We start from the raw sequence: 14,910 nt of genomic DNA, 5'->3' as shown, positions 1-14,910 counted from the left end.
AACAGGCCTCCGGAACGAATTAAGTTCTTAACCCAAGGTACCACTGTACAGTATTATAAGAAATAAAAGAAGCGATTAAAAAGAAACGACGGTTACCACGGCACATAAATTGTTAAGCGACCTGCCAAGATCCTCAGCAGTCCTCAAGTGGTCCATGGGGGTGAAGGAAGTTTGGGGATCACCAGTCTCTTAAATTTCATTGGCAGAGAAAAAGACACTGCAGGGGCTAAATTGGAACATGGTGGGAGAACCACATCCTTCAAGGCTCTTCACGGGTGGGTGTGGGGGGGGGTGTTCAAGACCATCGGTCCACAACACAGAGACTTTGATTTGTCTGCTGTGGTGCTCTGACCTCATTTACTGTAACAGGAGAATTGATGCTATTGTGTTGCGTGTGAACAGAGAAGTGTATTCCAACAGAGGGATCCACAGAGGGACTGGATCATCTCACGTTGTGTCTATTTTGCCACGGTGACACTGGCTTGGCATTTGCCCTGTGTTCCAACTTCCCAGCTCATTAAATTGCAGCAAAATAGACACATGTAACTTTCACCCATCATAGTATATGGTGGCGCACACTCCCTACCTGCCTTCATGGAAGTTATTTAAGGGAAAGAGTTACACTTCTTTTGAAACTAAGGTGGAACTAAATAAGTCATTGACTGACTGATAACACAAGGACTTTGGCTGAGCAAAAGGGCTGATGGATATCCCTCACTCCCATTTGTGCATTCAGTTTCCACAGAACTGAGCGCTGTCACAGCAACACCGATGCTCTCATGCTTAAGTTAGTTATTGTGGGCTAGCTATGCCACCTGGTGCTAAAGTCTGAGAGCTGCAGGGATGTGTTTGCCATGGTTTTCCTAAATTATGGTATACGTACAAAGACATTTCACTTAGGCTGTGTTGTGTTGGTCTAGGGATGCAGGTGGCGCTGTGATCTAAACCGCTGAGCTTCTTGGGCTTGCTGATCAGAAGGTCCCTTTCTCTGTCTCCGATGGAGGTGGTGGCATGGGTGGTGCAGGCAGCAGCGGCAGGGCAGGTTGGCATCTTTTACCTCAAGCAGCAAAACAGGATGCACTGTCCCTGGGGCTGGCCCAGGATGCTTTGAGGCTCAAGGAAAAACAGAAAATGGATAAAGGAGGATACACACAGGGAAGGTGATGGGCAGAAGGTCAAGGGCCCTGTGTGAGAGACAGGGTAGAGAGGATCCCTTAGGCTGGGAGGCTGAGGGAAAGGGACAAGGCTCCCAGGTAAGAGCTAGGCAAGTTCACTCTTCTGTGTGCAGAATAAAGATACAAAGAGCTTGGTATTACAGTGGTACCTCTGGTTACGTACTTAATTCATTCCAGAGGTCTGTTCTTAAACTGAAACTGTTCTTAACCTGAAGCACCGCTTTAGCTAATGGGGCCTCCCACTGCTGCCATGCCGCCGCCACATGATTTCTGTTCTCATCCTGAAGCAAAGTTCTTAACCTGAGGTACTATTTCTGGGTTAGCGGAGTCTGTAACCTGAAGCATATGTAACCTGAAGCATATGTAACCCGAGGTACCACTGAACTATATTCTTTTCTGTCTTCGTCTTCATCTTTCTTTTCTTCTTTTTCTCTTTCCCGCTTTCTTCCCTATCTTTCTTCTTTAGATTAGTTAGGCTTTCATTGTATTTTAAGTGGGAAACTTTCAGGGAAAACATGATTTTGAAAAAAGGAAAGAAAATGCTACACAAACACAGCCAGCCACCATGACCCACTCCTCCACAGCCCCTCTGTTGCTGCTACTCCCTCTTGGTGGCAGCGGGCCAGTGGGCAGGCAGAAGGAGGGTAGAAAGAAGCGGTGGGGACAGCTAACAAGGGCAGGAGATGGTGAGCAGTGGATGCCTCAGAGACTGGATCTGCCACCACTCCCAGCTGTCTGCGGCCTGTCGCCCTGAGGCAACTGCCGCATCACGCTTCATGGGCAAGTTGGCCCTCTTGGAATGACCTGCATAAGCAAGTTCAAATCTACATCTGAGTCACTACAGGATTCCAATTTAGGAGGGTAGCAATTTCGTTGTTGCCTCGTTCTGTCCCATACCACACTTGCCAAAAGGGTTGCTCTCACCTGCTGGTAATGTTAGCATGGTTTTATTTTAACGGTAGCTGTCCTCTCTGCTTTTCATCCTTCTTCTCAGTTCCTATGCTGAAAGTAAAGTGTGCCGCCAACCCAATCGCCTTGTCAAAGAAGGAGATGTATGAGTGATCTGTATTCGACGCAAATCACTAAGGTGCCTGGGCGCCAATTCATTATAGCTATAATTATGTCTTACTCAAAAATGGGTGGCATTTTAAATGATATTCTTAACACTTTCCCCTCATGCCAAGGTCTTTACAGGATAGCTCGTCTTTATCTCGCTGACCTTTGGTTACTTAGTGCGGTTTTTATGTTCAGTAATTGGACATGCCAATTAACTACCTATTTAAGGATAAAGGCTATATTTAAAATGAGTCTGGAATGCTGAAACGCTTCCCTCGGCAAGGGAAAATGGCTGAAAGGCCATGCAAAATGAATGCACTTGTCAATGCTAGCAAATAAGGGTTCTATCTGCCACTGATGCTGAATTTGCCCCAGTTTATCGAGCTGTTTTATAGCTGATTTGCCCAACTGAGGGAAGTGGGGAGGTGTTTCAGAGAGAGAACACCTGAAATCAGCTGGATAGCTCGGTTGGTTAGAGCTTGGTTGCTGATAACACCAAGGTTGCAGGTTTGATCCTGATAAAGGACAGCTGCATGTTCATGCCTTGCAGGGGGTTGGACCATACGATCGTCAGGGTCCCTTCCAACTCTATGATTCTGTGAGTTCACCATGAGCTCCTCAGATTCTCCTCCACTCTCAAATGCCATGCAACCCACTGCAGGCTCAAATTGTGGGCGACAGGGGCTTAGAAATGAAAGAGGGAGCCGAATTGCCTCTCCTCTTTCCCATTTCTCCATCTTTCCCATTTCACATTTCTCCATCTCCTCAGAGTATTGCGAAAAGAACAATGTCAATCAACATTTGATGATTTCCTTCTACCGGTCAGCAATAGAAAGTGTCCTTTCATATTGCATCACGGTGTGGTACACTGGTTTGACATCAACTGATAGGAAGTGCCTACAGAGGGTGCTGAATACAGCACAAGATATTATGGGCTGTCTCGTGAATCCGCTGGATGAAATAGTGGAAGAACGTTGCCTCAGGAGAGTGAGGAAAATTCTCAGGGATGATTCACACCCTGGCCGGCAATTTCTTGATCTCCTGCCCTCAGGCAGAAGATATAGAAGCATGATTAGTCGCACCAACAGGGTAAAGAACAGCTTCTATCCGTGGGCTGTTAGGCTGCTGAATGAAAAGATAACAACAAGGCAACTGACTTTCGGGTTTGGCGGGTGTGCGTCAGTAAACGAGGGGAATTAAGACTCTTAGTCTGAGTGGGGGGTGCTCGTGTAATCTTACTGTATACAAGTTGTACAAGTGACAATAAAGTATAAAGTATTTCAATTTCTGAGGGATAATTTTGAGGGTGGAGCAAAACTCATGATCCAATGTCAGCCTTATCCAGAGTTAGGAGGTATCAATGAGCCTGTCAATTTCAGTTTCCCTCCGTTTCTCATTTTTCCCCATCTTAAAATTTGTTCTTCACATTTCCACCATCAGTGTGATTATTATTATTTTTTAAAAAAGAAAAGTCATCTTGAAAATTCATCGGCATTTTAGTTCAAAGTTCAAATGAGGGTTTTCTTTTATTCATCCTATTTGCATCCCACTTTCAGGGGGATGTTTTAAATGAGCAACCAAAATGTTAAAGGGTAGGAATGCAAGCCTGTTATACAAACACACTCATCAGGGAGCCATGATGTGAAATGGTTTCCTAAGGTGACATTTTAGCCACATAACAACCCGAGGAAGTAGGCTAAATCGAGAGCCAGTGAATTGTCCAAGGACACCCATGAGCACAACAGCTAAAAAAGTGTGTGCCAAGTAGTGGTTAGAGTGTCAGATTGAGGAGATCCAGATTCAAATCCTTGCTGATTGGTGACCTTGGGCCAATCACTGTCTCTTGACCTAGCCTACCTTGCAAGCTGGTTATGAAGATAGAATGGAGAAGGAGGCCATTTCTTTATTCCAACAAATAAAGGGGGGATATAAATGCAACCAACAGTGAGCAGCTATTTGAACCCTGGGAGTTCCTCATCCAATCCTACCCCCTTATCAAATGCACCATAAGTGACCCTCAATTAGCAAAGGATTCGAGGTAAGTGACCCTTGATGGCTTGCAGTCTTCAAACCTAAACTGAAAATTGCCGCAATCTAATGTTGCTAAAGGTAAAGGGACCCCTGGCCATTAGGTCCAGTCGTGACCAACTCTGGGGTTGCGGCGCTCATCTTGCTTTATTGGCCGAGGGAGCCGGCATACAGCTTCCGGGTCATGTGGCCAGCATGACTAAACCGCTTCTGGCAAATCAGAGCAGTGCACGGAAACTCCGTTTACCTTCCCGCCAGAGCGGTACCTATTTATCTATTTGCACTTTGACATGCTTTCGAACTGCTAGGTTGGCAGGAGCAGGGACCGAACAACGGGAGCTCACCCTGTTGCCAGGATTCGAACCACCGACCTTCTGATCGGCAAATCCTAGGCTCTGTGGTTTAACCCACAGCGCCACCCGCGTCCCTAATCTAATGTTGCTAGACGTCCATAATTTCCCGGATGTAAGGGCGTCCAGGCATCTGGGTGGAAATTGCTGAAATGTCTGGGAAAATCCAGATCAATGACAGCCCATGTTGGTAGTGTAGATTTTGGTGAATTTCATTAAAAATAGCTTCTTCCTTCTTCTTTTTTAGATTTCGCCAAGAAAAGCTCAACATGTTTTTGTCCGGATTTTCCCTTTTTGAAATATGGCAACCCTACTCAATCATTTATCTTCTCTCTTCGTCATTTAAACAGACGAGCGGAGTTGTACAGAAGTAAAGCATCCTCTCCCCTCTCCAGTGTGATATGTGCTTTATAGCTGAAAAATAGCTTGGGGTGTATCAGGCTTTTGTTCCAAAAGCCACTGCAGATGGGATTTCTTTTCAGAGAAAGGAGGTTCTGCTATTATCCTACCAAGCTGCAACAAGCAGGTAGGACATAAAATACTCACAAGGTGCTTATTATTGTGACTACTTGCGAATTGCATGTTGCAAACAAGCTCATTAGAGTTGATCTTTTACTGTAGACGGAATGCAGAACCCCATTTCCAAACTCTATGCGGCTCGTCGCAAAGTGCCCCCATCCATTTCTTTTGTAAAGCGAACAAGGGAACAATACGCTAAAATGCACTTTATAGACAAATAAAAGGAACGCCTGGATCAGCAGAACGTGTTGGGCTTCTGTTTAATTTGTGCCCCCAAGGCTCCACCATTTATTACAGCAGAGCAGGCGGATCTCCAGTCATCAACCTGGCTCCTATTATGGTTTAAGGCAGGGATGGGAACCAGGAAGGAGGGCACCCTGTTGGTTCCCCTGCATTTCTCACTGGTTTTTGATACCACTAACTGGGTTGCCACAAAGGGATGGAACTAGGGGGGGGGGGGAGTACAGTGGTTCTCGAGAGCTGAACTCATTCCCAAGAGATGGGATTGAGAAGATGGTGCTGAGGAATGTTGCTCTTCACTTTGGCCAGTGGCCTATGACTCCATCTTGCCCCACATGCTGTTTGACATCTACATGAAACTGCTGGGTGAAGTCATCCAGAGATTTGGGTTGTAAAGTCATTGGTATGCAGGTGACACCAAATTCTATGTCTGATTTCCATGTGGTCCTACCAACGCATTTGAAAGGTAGAGCTACTGTTTGGTAGCAGTGAAGGGCTGGGTTAGGCAGAACAGAAACATACAAGTCAGACAACATTTGGAAGACCACATTCCTGATTTAACAGGTGCCACAAAATAATAATAATAATAATAATAATAATAATAATAATAATAATAATAATAATAATAATTTATACCCTGCCCTTCCCAGTTCAAAAAACCGGGCTCAGGGCGGCCAACAACAAGTTTAAAACACTTAATTGTAATACAACATAAAAGCAGCATAAAGTACAGTATAAAAGCATGAATAACAATAAAATTCAAAGTTCAAAAATCAATTTGGGGGAAATCCATCCAATAAGCATTAGATAGTCACCAGGGCTAGCTGGCTGAATTAGTCCTACTTGGGCCAGCGAGGAGGCCAGGGGAGAATTAGCTGGTAATCTTAATAAAAGGGGAGGTGGAGGGAAGAGAAGGGAAATAAAAGATCAGGCTGAATTCAAATTAAAAGCCAGGCAGAATAGCTCTGTCTTACAGGCCCGACGGAAAGAGGTTAAATCCTGAAGGACCCTAGTCTCATGGGACAGAGCATTCCACCAGGTGGGAGCCATCACTGAAAAGGCCCTGGCCCTGGTGGAGGATAGTCTGACTTCCTTAGGACCCAGGAGCTCTAAACTATGGTTATTCATGCACCTTAAGGTCCTCTGCGGGGCATACCAGGAGAGGCGGTCCCATAAATACGAGGGCCCTAAGCCACAGGCAATATGGGGAATGGAAGAGACAGTGCTTAGCCAACCACAGTGAAGGGATGCAGCGCCTATCAGTGACATTTGTTTTGAAAATAGTTCAACCAAATTCATATTCCAAATTGGGTCATTGTGAAGTTTGGTGTTGTAACTACAGATCAAATATCACAGATACAACTTCCATATTACTTCGAACCTAATACTTTTTAATGGAGCCCATTCACACATCCAGCTTCAAGTTATCAGGTCACCTGGTATTGATAAATCAAATTATATAGGTGAACAAATTAATTTATACATGAATATGGGCCCAATTCTCCCAATGGTTACAATATACAAAGTTTAGTTTTCCAGCTTGCATGTAACTTCAGTAACTTAAGGTTTATTTCCTTGTTTTTTGACAGAGACAGAGGGGTTAACTTGGAGAAGTGTCAGATAAAAGAAATGTTCTTGTGTTAATGGTAATTTTATAGCTGTGGGATGATTATTTTCTTAATAAGACTGGGGGAAATCTAGTGTGTGTGAAGCTTCATAGCCCTTTAAAAATATCTTTGTATGCTGAGTTACATGAGGCTATTTCTTTTGGGGACTCTTAATATCTAAGAGTTAGGTGCTCTTAACAAATTGATAAGCAGAACATTAGAAATAGTATATACTAACTTACGTTAGACAAATTAAATCAGGATTGGAATATATGTTGTTGGGGAAAGTGATATGCACACCCCTTGAGGTTTGGATAGGCAGTTAATGCTTCTATAATCATTGAGAGCATTCATAAAATTTGAACCGAGATGTTTTATAACACACAGCACAGATGTGAAAATATATGGGTGAGTCATTATTGTTCAGAGAAGTTTCATAAGACCATAAAAGAGCTGCCCAGGGGAAGGATGCATCACCTGTGAGAATGGAACGAGACTCAGAGAAGCCATAAAAACGCATCCTCAATTTATTTTATGCCTCATACATGCAGGGTAGATTCTCCCCTCAGATTGTTGCCAGTGCTTCAGCAAAGACTCTGTCATGAGTCCTTCTGCAGTATTGGCAAGATTATCCAGCTCAAGTCCTCCTGCTGTATCTTCAATCCTTCTGATCCCACTCAAATGTGAAGAATCACATAATCCAGTAGAGCCAAGGGAGCCCACCATAAGGGACTGAGCTAGCTGATCACCACCTCTCTTAAGAAACCAACACCCAAGTTATACTGAGTCAGACCACTGACAAATTTAGTCCACTCATGCTTACTCCAACTGGTAGTAGGACTCTGATTCTTCATGTCAAACCAGGCAAGTGGGAAGTATGTGAATAGGGCCTGCTGGTATTTTAAAATGTGTCTAAGAATAGCCATGCTGGACACCAGTTTGAAGCACAGAGTACCTTTCTAGTTAAAATCACCCTATGAAGCTGACTAAGGGACGCGGGTAGCGCTGTAGGTTAAACCACAGAGCCTAGGACTTGCCGATCAGAAGGTCAGTGGTTCAAATCCCTGTGACGGGGTGAGCTCCCGTTGCTTGGTCCCTGCTCCTGCCAACCTAGCAGTTCGAAAGCACGTCAAAGTGCAAGTAGATAAATAGGTACCGCTCTGGCAGGAAGGTAAACGGCATTTCCATGCGCTGCTCTAGTTTGCCAGAAGTGGCTTAGTCATGCTGGCCACGTGACCCGGAAGCTGTATGCCGGCTCCCTCGGCCAGTAAAGCGAGATGAGCGCCGCAACCCCAGAGTCGGTCACGACTGGACCTAACGGCCAGGGGTCCCTTTACCTTTACCTATGAAGCTGACTTGGGTCTGTTCTGGTTCCATTCCTGAACTGCTAGATCCCCCTGAGGTCCGCACTGAACCAGCAGAAGAATGCCACTCCCAACATAAGGAGAGGGTGGAGTTGCGGGCTCACACCCCCAACATCTGCGCGGGGCTGGCTTCAGTTCCACGCGACTTGGGGAATCCTCGGGCTGTGTCAGACCCAGGGCCAGCCAATCGGCTGGCCCCGGGGGCGTGGCCTGGGTCACTTAAGGCCGGCACGGCCCCGGGATCTCCCCTTTCTGTCCTCGCAGCAGCTTTGCTCGTGTGGTGGTTAGGCATTGGTAGGGGTATTGTTATGCAGATGAGTTGGGGGGAGGAGCGCCATCACCTCCCCCAAATATTTAAGGGTAGTCCGGTAAAGGATTCTGGGGGGGGGCGTTGCCTCGTCCGAAACCTATGGAGGCTAGGGCCTAAAGTGCGCCCCCGAGCGGTGACCCCTCGGGGGGTGCCTAAGGATGTGCATCTCAGGGGCTCCCCCTGCTGGTGTTAACCCTTTCCGGTTCTCATGCCGGATAGTCTGATAGGACCAATGCCTAAAGCCAATACCACTCTTACATGTAACCAATAAAGTTGTGGCCATTTTTCGCCCATTAACCTATCATTACGGTGTCCTGTGTCTTCATTTATTCCAACTGGTGGGAGGCGGGAATCGCGATGCAACCAAGTATTTTTGAAACAAAAAATGGGCAGCTCTAGCTGCCTTGTCTCCCTGCTGGAGGGATAGGATTCCTGGCCTTCAATTATATAAGTTCCACACTCTTACCTAGCTAACACCAAATGAACAGGAGACATACCCAGTTGAAAACAAGAACTCTCCTCTGTCTTAACATGCATGTTTCATGTACATAATTCATAGAAATCAACCATGTTTTACATAATTGGGAAATCACTTGTGCGTTTATAAATTTATTTAGCATTCATAATACAATGACAATATTACTGCAATGCTGTTCAACGTATTCTGGATTATGTACATTAAATCCATATAACGTCAGCTAATAATCTATTACTCTGTGCTTATTGAGATCCCTGTCAATGTCCCTGATAGTAATGCCCCTTTTCAACACAACACAAATATAATTTCCTAATAAATATTAAGGATTTATTCAGACATCAAAAAATAAAAATCATCCCTATGGATCTTACAGGCAGAAGAAAGAAATGTGTTTTTGACCTCTTGTGATGCTTGCTTTGCTTACGGCTGCCATCAAATAAGAAAGCAGGCTTGCATCTGCTGGTCCATTGTGACCTGGTCCATTTGGTTCAAATCAAAGGCAATGAAAAGTGCACCTTATTTGTGTGTGTGTAGATCTAGATCTATCTGCCTGGACTTGGGCCTATTAATTCTAAGAAAATGATACATGGACTCCTCTTGTCTTCATAAGGAAAACAGCATCCCCAATCCGAGAAATAGGATTTAATAGACAAATCCTAAGGGAGCAATCCTCTGCTCAAGAAACTGGTGTAAAGCAAGCTGGTGTGAGTTAAGCTGATGTAAAGAAAGCTACGCCACATCGGTTCAACAGCATGGCTACTGCTGGCAGAGCTGGCCTGGCAGAGGCAAAACAAACCTTTTATATAGTGTTTAAGTTACATCAGCTTAGGGGCAGGTTGCCAAGCCACATGACTGAGCTGCCAAAGCTTGAGATCCAGCTTAAGTTACCTCTCTCTTTTCACAGACCTTATGCAAGCTTAAAATACACCAACTAAAAAGTGCTGATACAGTGGTACCTCGGGTTAAGTACTTAATTCATTCCGGAGGTCTGTACTTAACCTGAAACTGTTCTTAACCTGAAGCACCACTTTAGCTAATGGGGCCTCCCGTTACTGCCGCACCGCCACAGCACGATTTCTGTTCTCATCCTGAAGCAAAGTTCTTAACCTGAAGCACTATTTCTGGGTTAGCGGAGTCTGTAACCTGAAGCGTATGTAACCTGAAACGTATGTAACCCGAGGTACCACTGTATTGTCAGACAACTGAAGTCAGAGATATGGGATATCTACTAGTCTATCATCTACCCACCCCTTCCTTAAATGCTACATTAATAGATCTTGTATTTGAAGATAGTTTTAAAGATGAGCAGCTTCTAACCATGGTTTGTTCCTATTTTGAAGAACCTCAATATGCACCCAAGGTCATCAGAACAACAGTGACAAAACTTTGAACAGGATCCACTACACCAATGAAATGTTGGTCCCCACTTTTTGAGATTTATGGCCGGCTGTCACAAATCCTTCCCAAGCCTTTCAATTTCTTCCAAGAGAAAATCAACATCTGATTTCTTGGTTGCTGGGTTAGAGAAGACCATTCTGAAAAAATTCACATGGTTCCCGTGAGGCTGATAACTAACCATTGTAGTACCTTCTTCTATCATCCTCGCTTTTATCTTTGGAGCAACCTAGACATGGATATATATAAAAAAAGTTGCAATTATGTTTTGGAATAATTTAGGAACTAGTTCCATGAATAGGCAGTAGCAATAGTCTGGATCTGTAGCAGAGTAGATATGATACTGTAATGTTTGGTTTTAAAGAAAGGGTGGAACTCATTGGGCATGTGAAAGAAGAAGAAGAAGAAGAAGAAGAAGAAGAAGAAGAGGAGTAGTAGTAGTAGTTTGGATTTGATATCCCGCTTTATCACTACCCAAAGGAGTCTCAAAGCGGCTAACATTCTCCTTTCCCTTCCTCCCCCACAACAAACACTCTGTGAGGTGAGTGGGGCTGAGAGACTTCAAAGAAGGGTGACTAGCCCAAGGTCACCTAGCAGCTGCATGTGGAGGAGCGGAGATGCGAACCCAGTTCACCAGATTACGAGTCTACTGCTATTAACCACTACACCACACTGGATCATCCAGAAGAAGAGATTTATCAGGTGCTTTTAATATTTGGCAGGCATCCTCTCTAAATTCAGTATACCTGAAGGAGCGTCTCCGCCACCATCGTTCAGCCCGGACACTGAATCATAGAATCATAGAATCTCATAGAATCATAGAATCATAGAATCATAGAATCATAGAATCATAGAATCATAGAGTTGGAAGAGACCACAAGGGCCATCGAGTCCAACCCCCTGCCAAGCAGGGATCTAGCGCCGAGATCTAGCGCCGAGGGCCTTCTAGCTGTTCCCTCACTGTGAGAAGTGAGGTTACAGGGAACCAGGCAGAGGGCCTTCTCAGTAGTGGCGCCTGCCCTGTGAAACACCCTCGCATCAGATGTCAAGGAAATAAACAACTATCCTACTTTTAAAAGACATCTGAAGGCAGCCCTGTTCAGGGAAGTTTTTAATGTTTAATGCTGTATTGTGTTTTTAATATTCGATTAGGAGCTGCCCAGAGTGGCTGGGGGAACCCAGCCAGATGGGAGATGGGTGGGTTATAAACATCATCATTATTATTATTATTATTATTATTATTATTATTATTATTATTATTATTTTGTTTTAGATGACAGCTGAACAATTTTTTCAGCAAACTTGCACCCACGTGTAATCTATTGAACTATTTTTGTTTCCAAAGTTTTACTGGTTTCTCAATGCTTTGAACAATGCTTTGGACAATAGCTATTTTTATGTATATGTGGGTTTTTGCTGTGTTTTAGGTACAATTTTACTACGTATGCCTCTTAAGAGAGCTCTTTGATTCAGCAGTTTATAAATTTCTCTAAATAAAATAAATACAGGTATTGGAAACAAATGCGAAGAAAGGGCTTACATTATGAGACAATTATGAACAGCCCTTTTAAAAGGGTATCTAGTCACTGGTGCTGTAGTATGATTGGCTAAAACTTCCAAAGATGTAATAAGCACAACAGCTAGGACACTCTCAGGACTAAGCCATGGGCAGCAGCAGGAGGGAACCAGTCTCTAGGAATCAGCATCCAAGAGTTTCAGGGTTGAAGAATGCACCAAAATACATTTTAATATGTGTTTTAAGAGAACTGTGCCTTAATATTCCTGTGAGACTTTCCCCCTAAAATTGCAGATTGACATGGAAATGCAACAGAATGGAATTATAGATTAAAAAAATATGCAAAACTGCCGCAGACCATCCCTAGTTCTGGTGTGTAGATGAAAGAAATTGGGGTCTGCAACAGATCTTAACAACAACAGCATTGGTGTTCCTATTTCTGTACACACTTTTTGTGACTGACAAAAAGGTTCGCATGAGAAATTCTACCTGATGTAGTCTTTTTTCTCTCTCTGGTCCCTTTGGGATCTTTCGAAGGCTGGGTGGGATGTACCAGAAACACACATTGGTGAGTTCAGGCTTAGACAAACAAAATAAAATACAAATTACAAAATGCCAATGTCTATCTGCAACAAATGTTTCCATTTATTAAACCCACCTGGGCAGATTCTAAACTTCGCAATTCCTTTTCAGCAACTTCTCTAGTGCAATTCACTCACAAATGCTTACTGTGTGCGAATGTGAAGCAAACCTAAGCCCAATGATTCTCCCTGAGCTTTTAATATATAAAATATTTCAAAAAGATTCCAGAATCTGAAGGAGAGAATCTTGGTTTTCACAATTTCCTTGCACAAAATTAACATGGAAGCCAATGTTTAGTAAGACTCCAAATATATAAAAAGTCCCGGAGATGTTTCATAATCTAGCTGGCAGTTGCAAAACGATCATTACTCAAAAAAAGTCCTACAACAGTCAGTTGTATGTTACTGTGAAATCTAAATTCATCCCAGTATGATATAAGCCTGGTCTCTGGGAAAGAGCTGGCTTTAAAAAGTGAAAATAAATCATTTAAATGTACCAAAACCCCAAGTGAGATGACTATTGAGAAGCCAGATTTATTAGCAAATATGTCACACAAATAGTTCGATAAAATCAGTTTGTCAAATGACAACTGTCAGCACTCTCAGTACAATGTCTAAAAGGTCCGAATTCTAATTTATACAAAAGTATAGTCCACCTTTTCTTCAATGTGGAGTATGTAGATCTCTCTGTTTTATCCTCACCACAACCTTGTGAGGTAGCTTAGGCTGAGAGTGAGTGAATGGCCCAAGATCGCCCAAATTCAGTCATGAATAAGGTCTCAGCCAAGAATAAACTCGTGCAAGACATGTATTTCAGCTGAATTTGTGGGTCCGAGCATGAAATGCTTTGACATTCAAAGCTCACAGGGGAAACTGGTAGTTTCTATTGACAAAGAAAGCAGATGGTACCTTGGACAGCTCCCAGAGGCCCTACTAAGGCTGCTACAATAGATGCCACCTCTGCAGGGAGCTAGAACCCAAGGAAGCTCAATGAAGCTTTATGTACAGGATAACCAGTGATAAAGCTCTGCCTCCATGGAGGAGCTGGCTGGCTGGATAAAAAGGCCCTCAACTTATCATCTTCTAGTCCTTGACTTCTGCTAGAGAGACAGAGATAACACAGGAGATTCATCCTTTGAATAAGTTTCTCTCATCAAGGAAGTGGCTTGAACCTCATCCACATCAGAGTCTTCTTCTACGAACTGCAAGGGTTGTGGGTTACGACAGGCTGAATTCACTGCAGCCCTAATTTGGTGTTGAATTTGCCATACTTGAAGTCTAACTTTCAGACATTGGGTTGCAAACAATGGTGGCTTTGTGCCGTTGGAAGTGTTTCCACTTGCCTCAAAGCAAGAGACCATATTTTCACCATTGCCCTGTTCCAATTGCAGCCCTGGATGCTCTGTTTTGCACTGTCTCCTCAGACCTCAGGAGAAGCTTTTGAGGGTTGGCAACATTCATTGGGCTGGAGGGACTGGCAACCATCAGTCCTTGTGAAAGCACTTGCAGAAGCTATTGCAAAATCTCCATTGGACACAATCCAATATACTGAAAGGACGGACAGTTTTCATTTGTCAGACGGATTTCACTGAACTGCTTCTGTGATATATTGATTCATAAATGATTCCTGGTGTCAATGTGGATCCAATCTTGGCCAGTTACAGTCATCACACTTAGGACACTGGTGCATCTATATGATTTATTTTCACCTTTAAAGGCATCTCTTTCCCCAAGACTAGGCTTACATCAAATTGGGAGGAAATAGGGTTTCAGCATAGCACGTCTGGGCACAAATGAAACTCATGCGGCAACATCCCATAAGAACCACACATATTTGGTGGCAGATCACATCTGCTTCTATATTTACATTATATATTTTACACCAGCCAGCTAGAATCATAAAGCCTCTCTGTTACTTTTAATATCTCTTTGGTTCTTACTGAGCATCATTTCCTAGCCTGGTTTTTTTCTTCTCTGGGATATTGCATAAAACTGATGATAGCTCCTTCAGATACTCACATCTTTATTAAGCATTTTATGCATTACTAGCTCAGGGAAATCAGTGAGGTTACCTGTGGTTCATATCTATACACAGTACAAGTATCTGCATACATTGCAGAAGAAAACTTGCTGGAAGTATTTTATTGATCGTCACAATCCTACACCAGCTGAAGCAACAATGTGTGGCTCATAGACCTTAAAAAAAACCTGAGAAAAATAATTTATTTATTTTGCCTAATTTATTTGGCTTCTACTTATCATAGGTTTGCTGTGTGACACATTCCAACTTC

At 43.5% G+C, this 14,910-nt stretch overlaps 1 protein-coding gene across 3 annotated transcripts in view; it reads right to left on the bottom strand.

Annotated features, from left to right (window-relative positions):
• Positions 1-10,488: 10,488 nt before the first annotated feature.
• Positions 10,489-14,910, bottom strand: part of LOC310767069 (glutamate decarboxylase 1-like) — a 30,057-nt gene continuing 25,635 nt past the window's right edge. For 2 of the 3 annotated variants that reach the window (XM_083623908.1, XM_083623909.1), the window contains 2 exons: positions 12,528-12,617; positions 10,489-10,751 (listed from right to left, as the gene is read on the bottom strand). In XM_083623908.1, the coding sequence (XP_083480034.1) occupies positions 10,578-10,751; positions 12,528-12,617 (264 nt within the window). In that variant the 3' untranslated portion in view covers positions 10,489-10,577. The remainder of the gene's footprint in view (positions 10,752-12,527; positions 12,618-14,910) is intronic. The other variant, XM_083623910.1, reaches the window with a different exon arrangement.

This window comes from Podarcis filfolensis (assembly GCF_964270895.1).
Source record: "Podarcis filfolensis genome assembly, chromosome: 7".
NCBI lineage: Eukaryota > Metazoa > Chordata > Lepidosauria > Squamata > Lacertidae > Podarcis > Podarcis filfolensis.
Note: the sequence above shows the minus strand (reverse complement) of the source record. Positions and strands in the feature narration are given on the sequence as shown.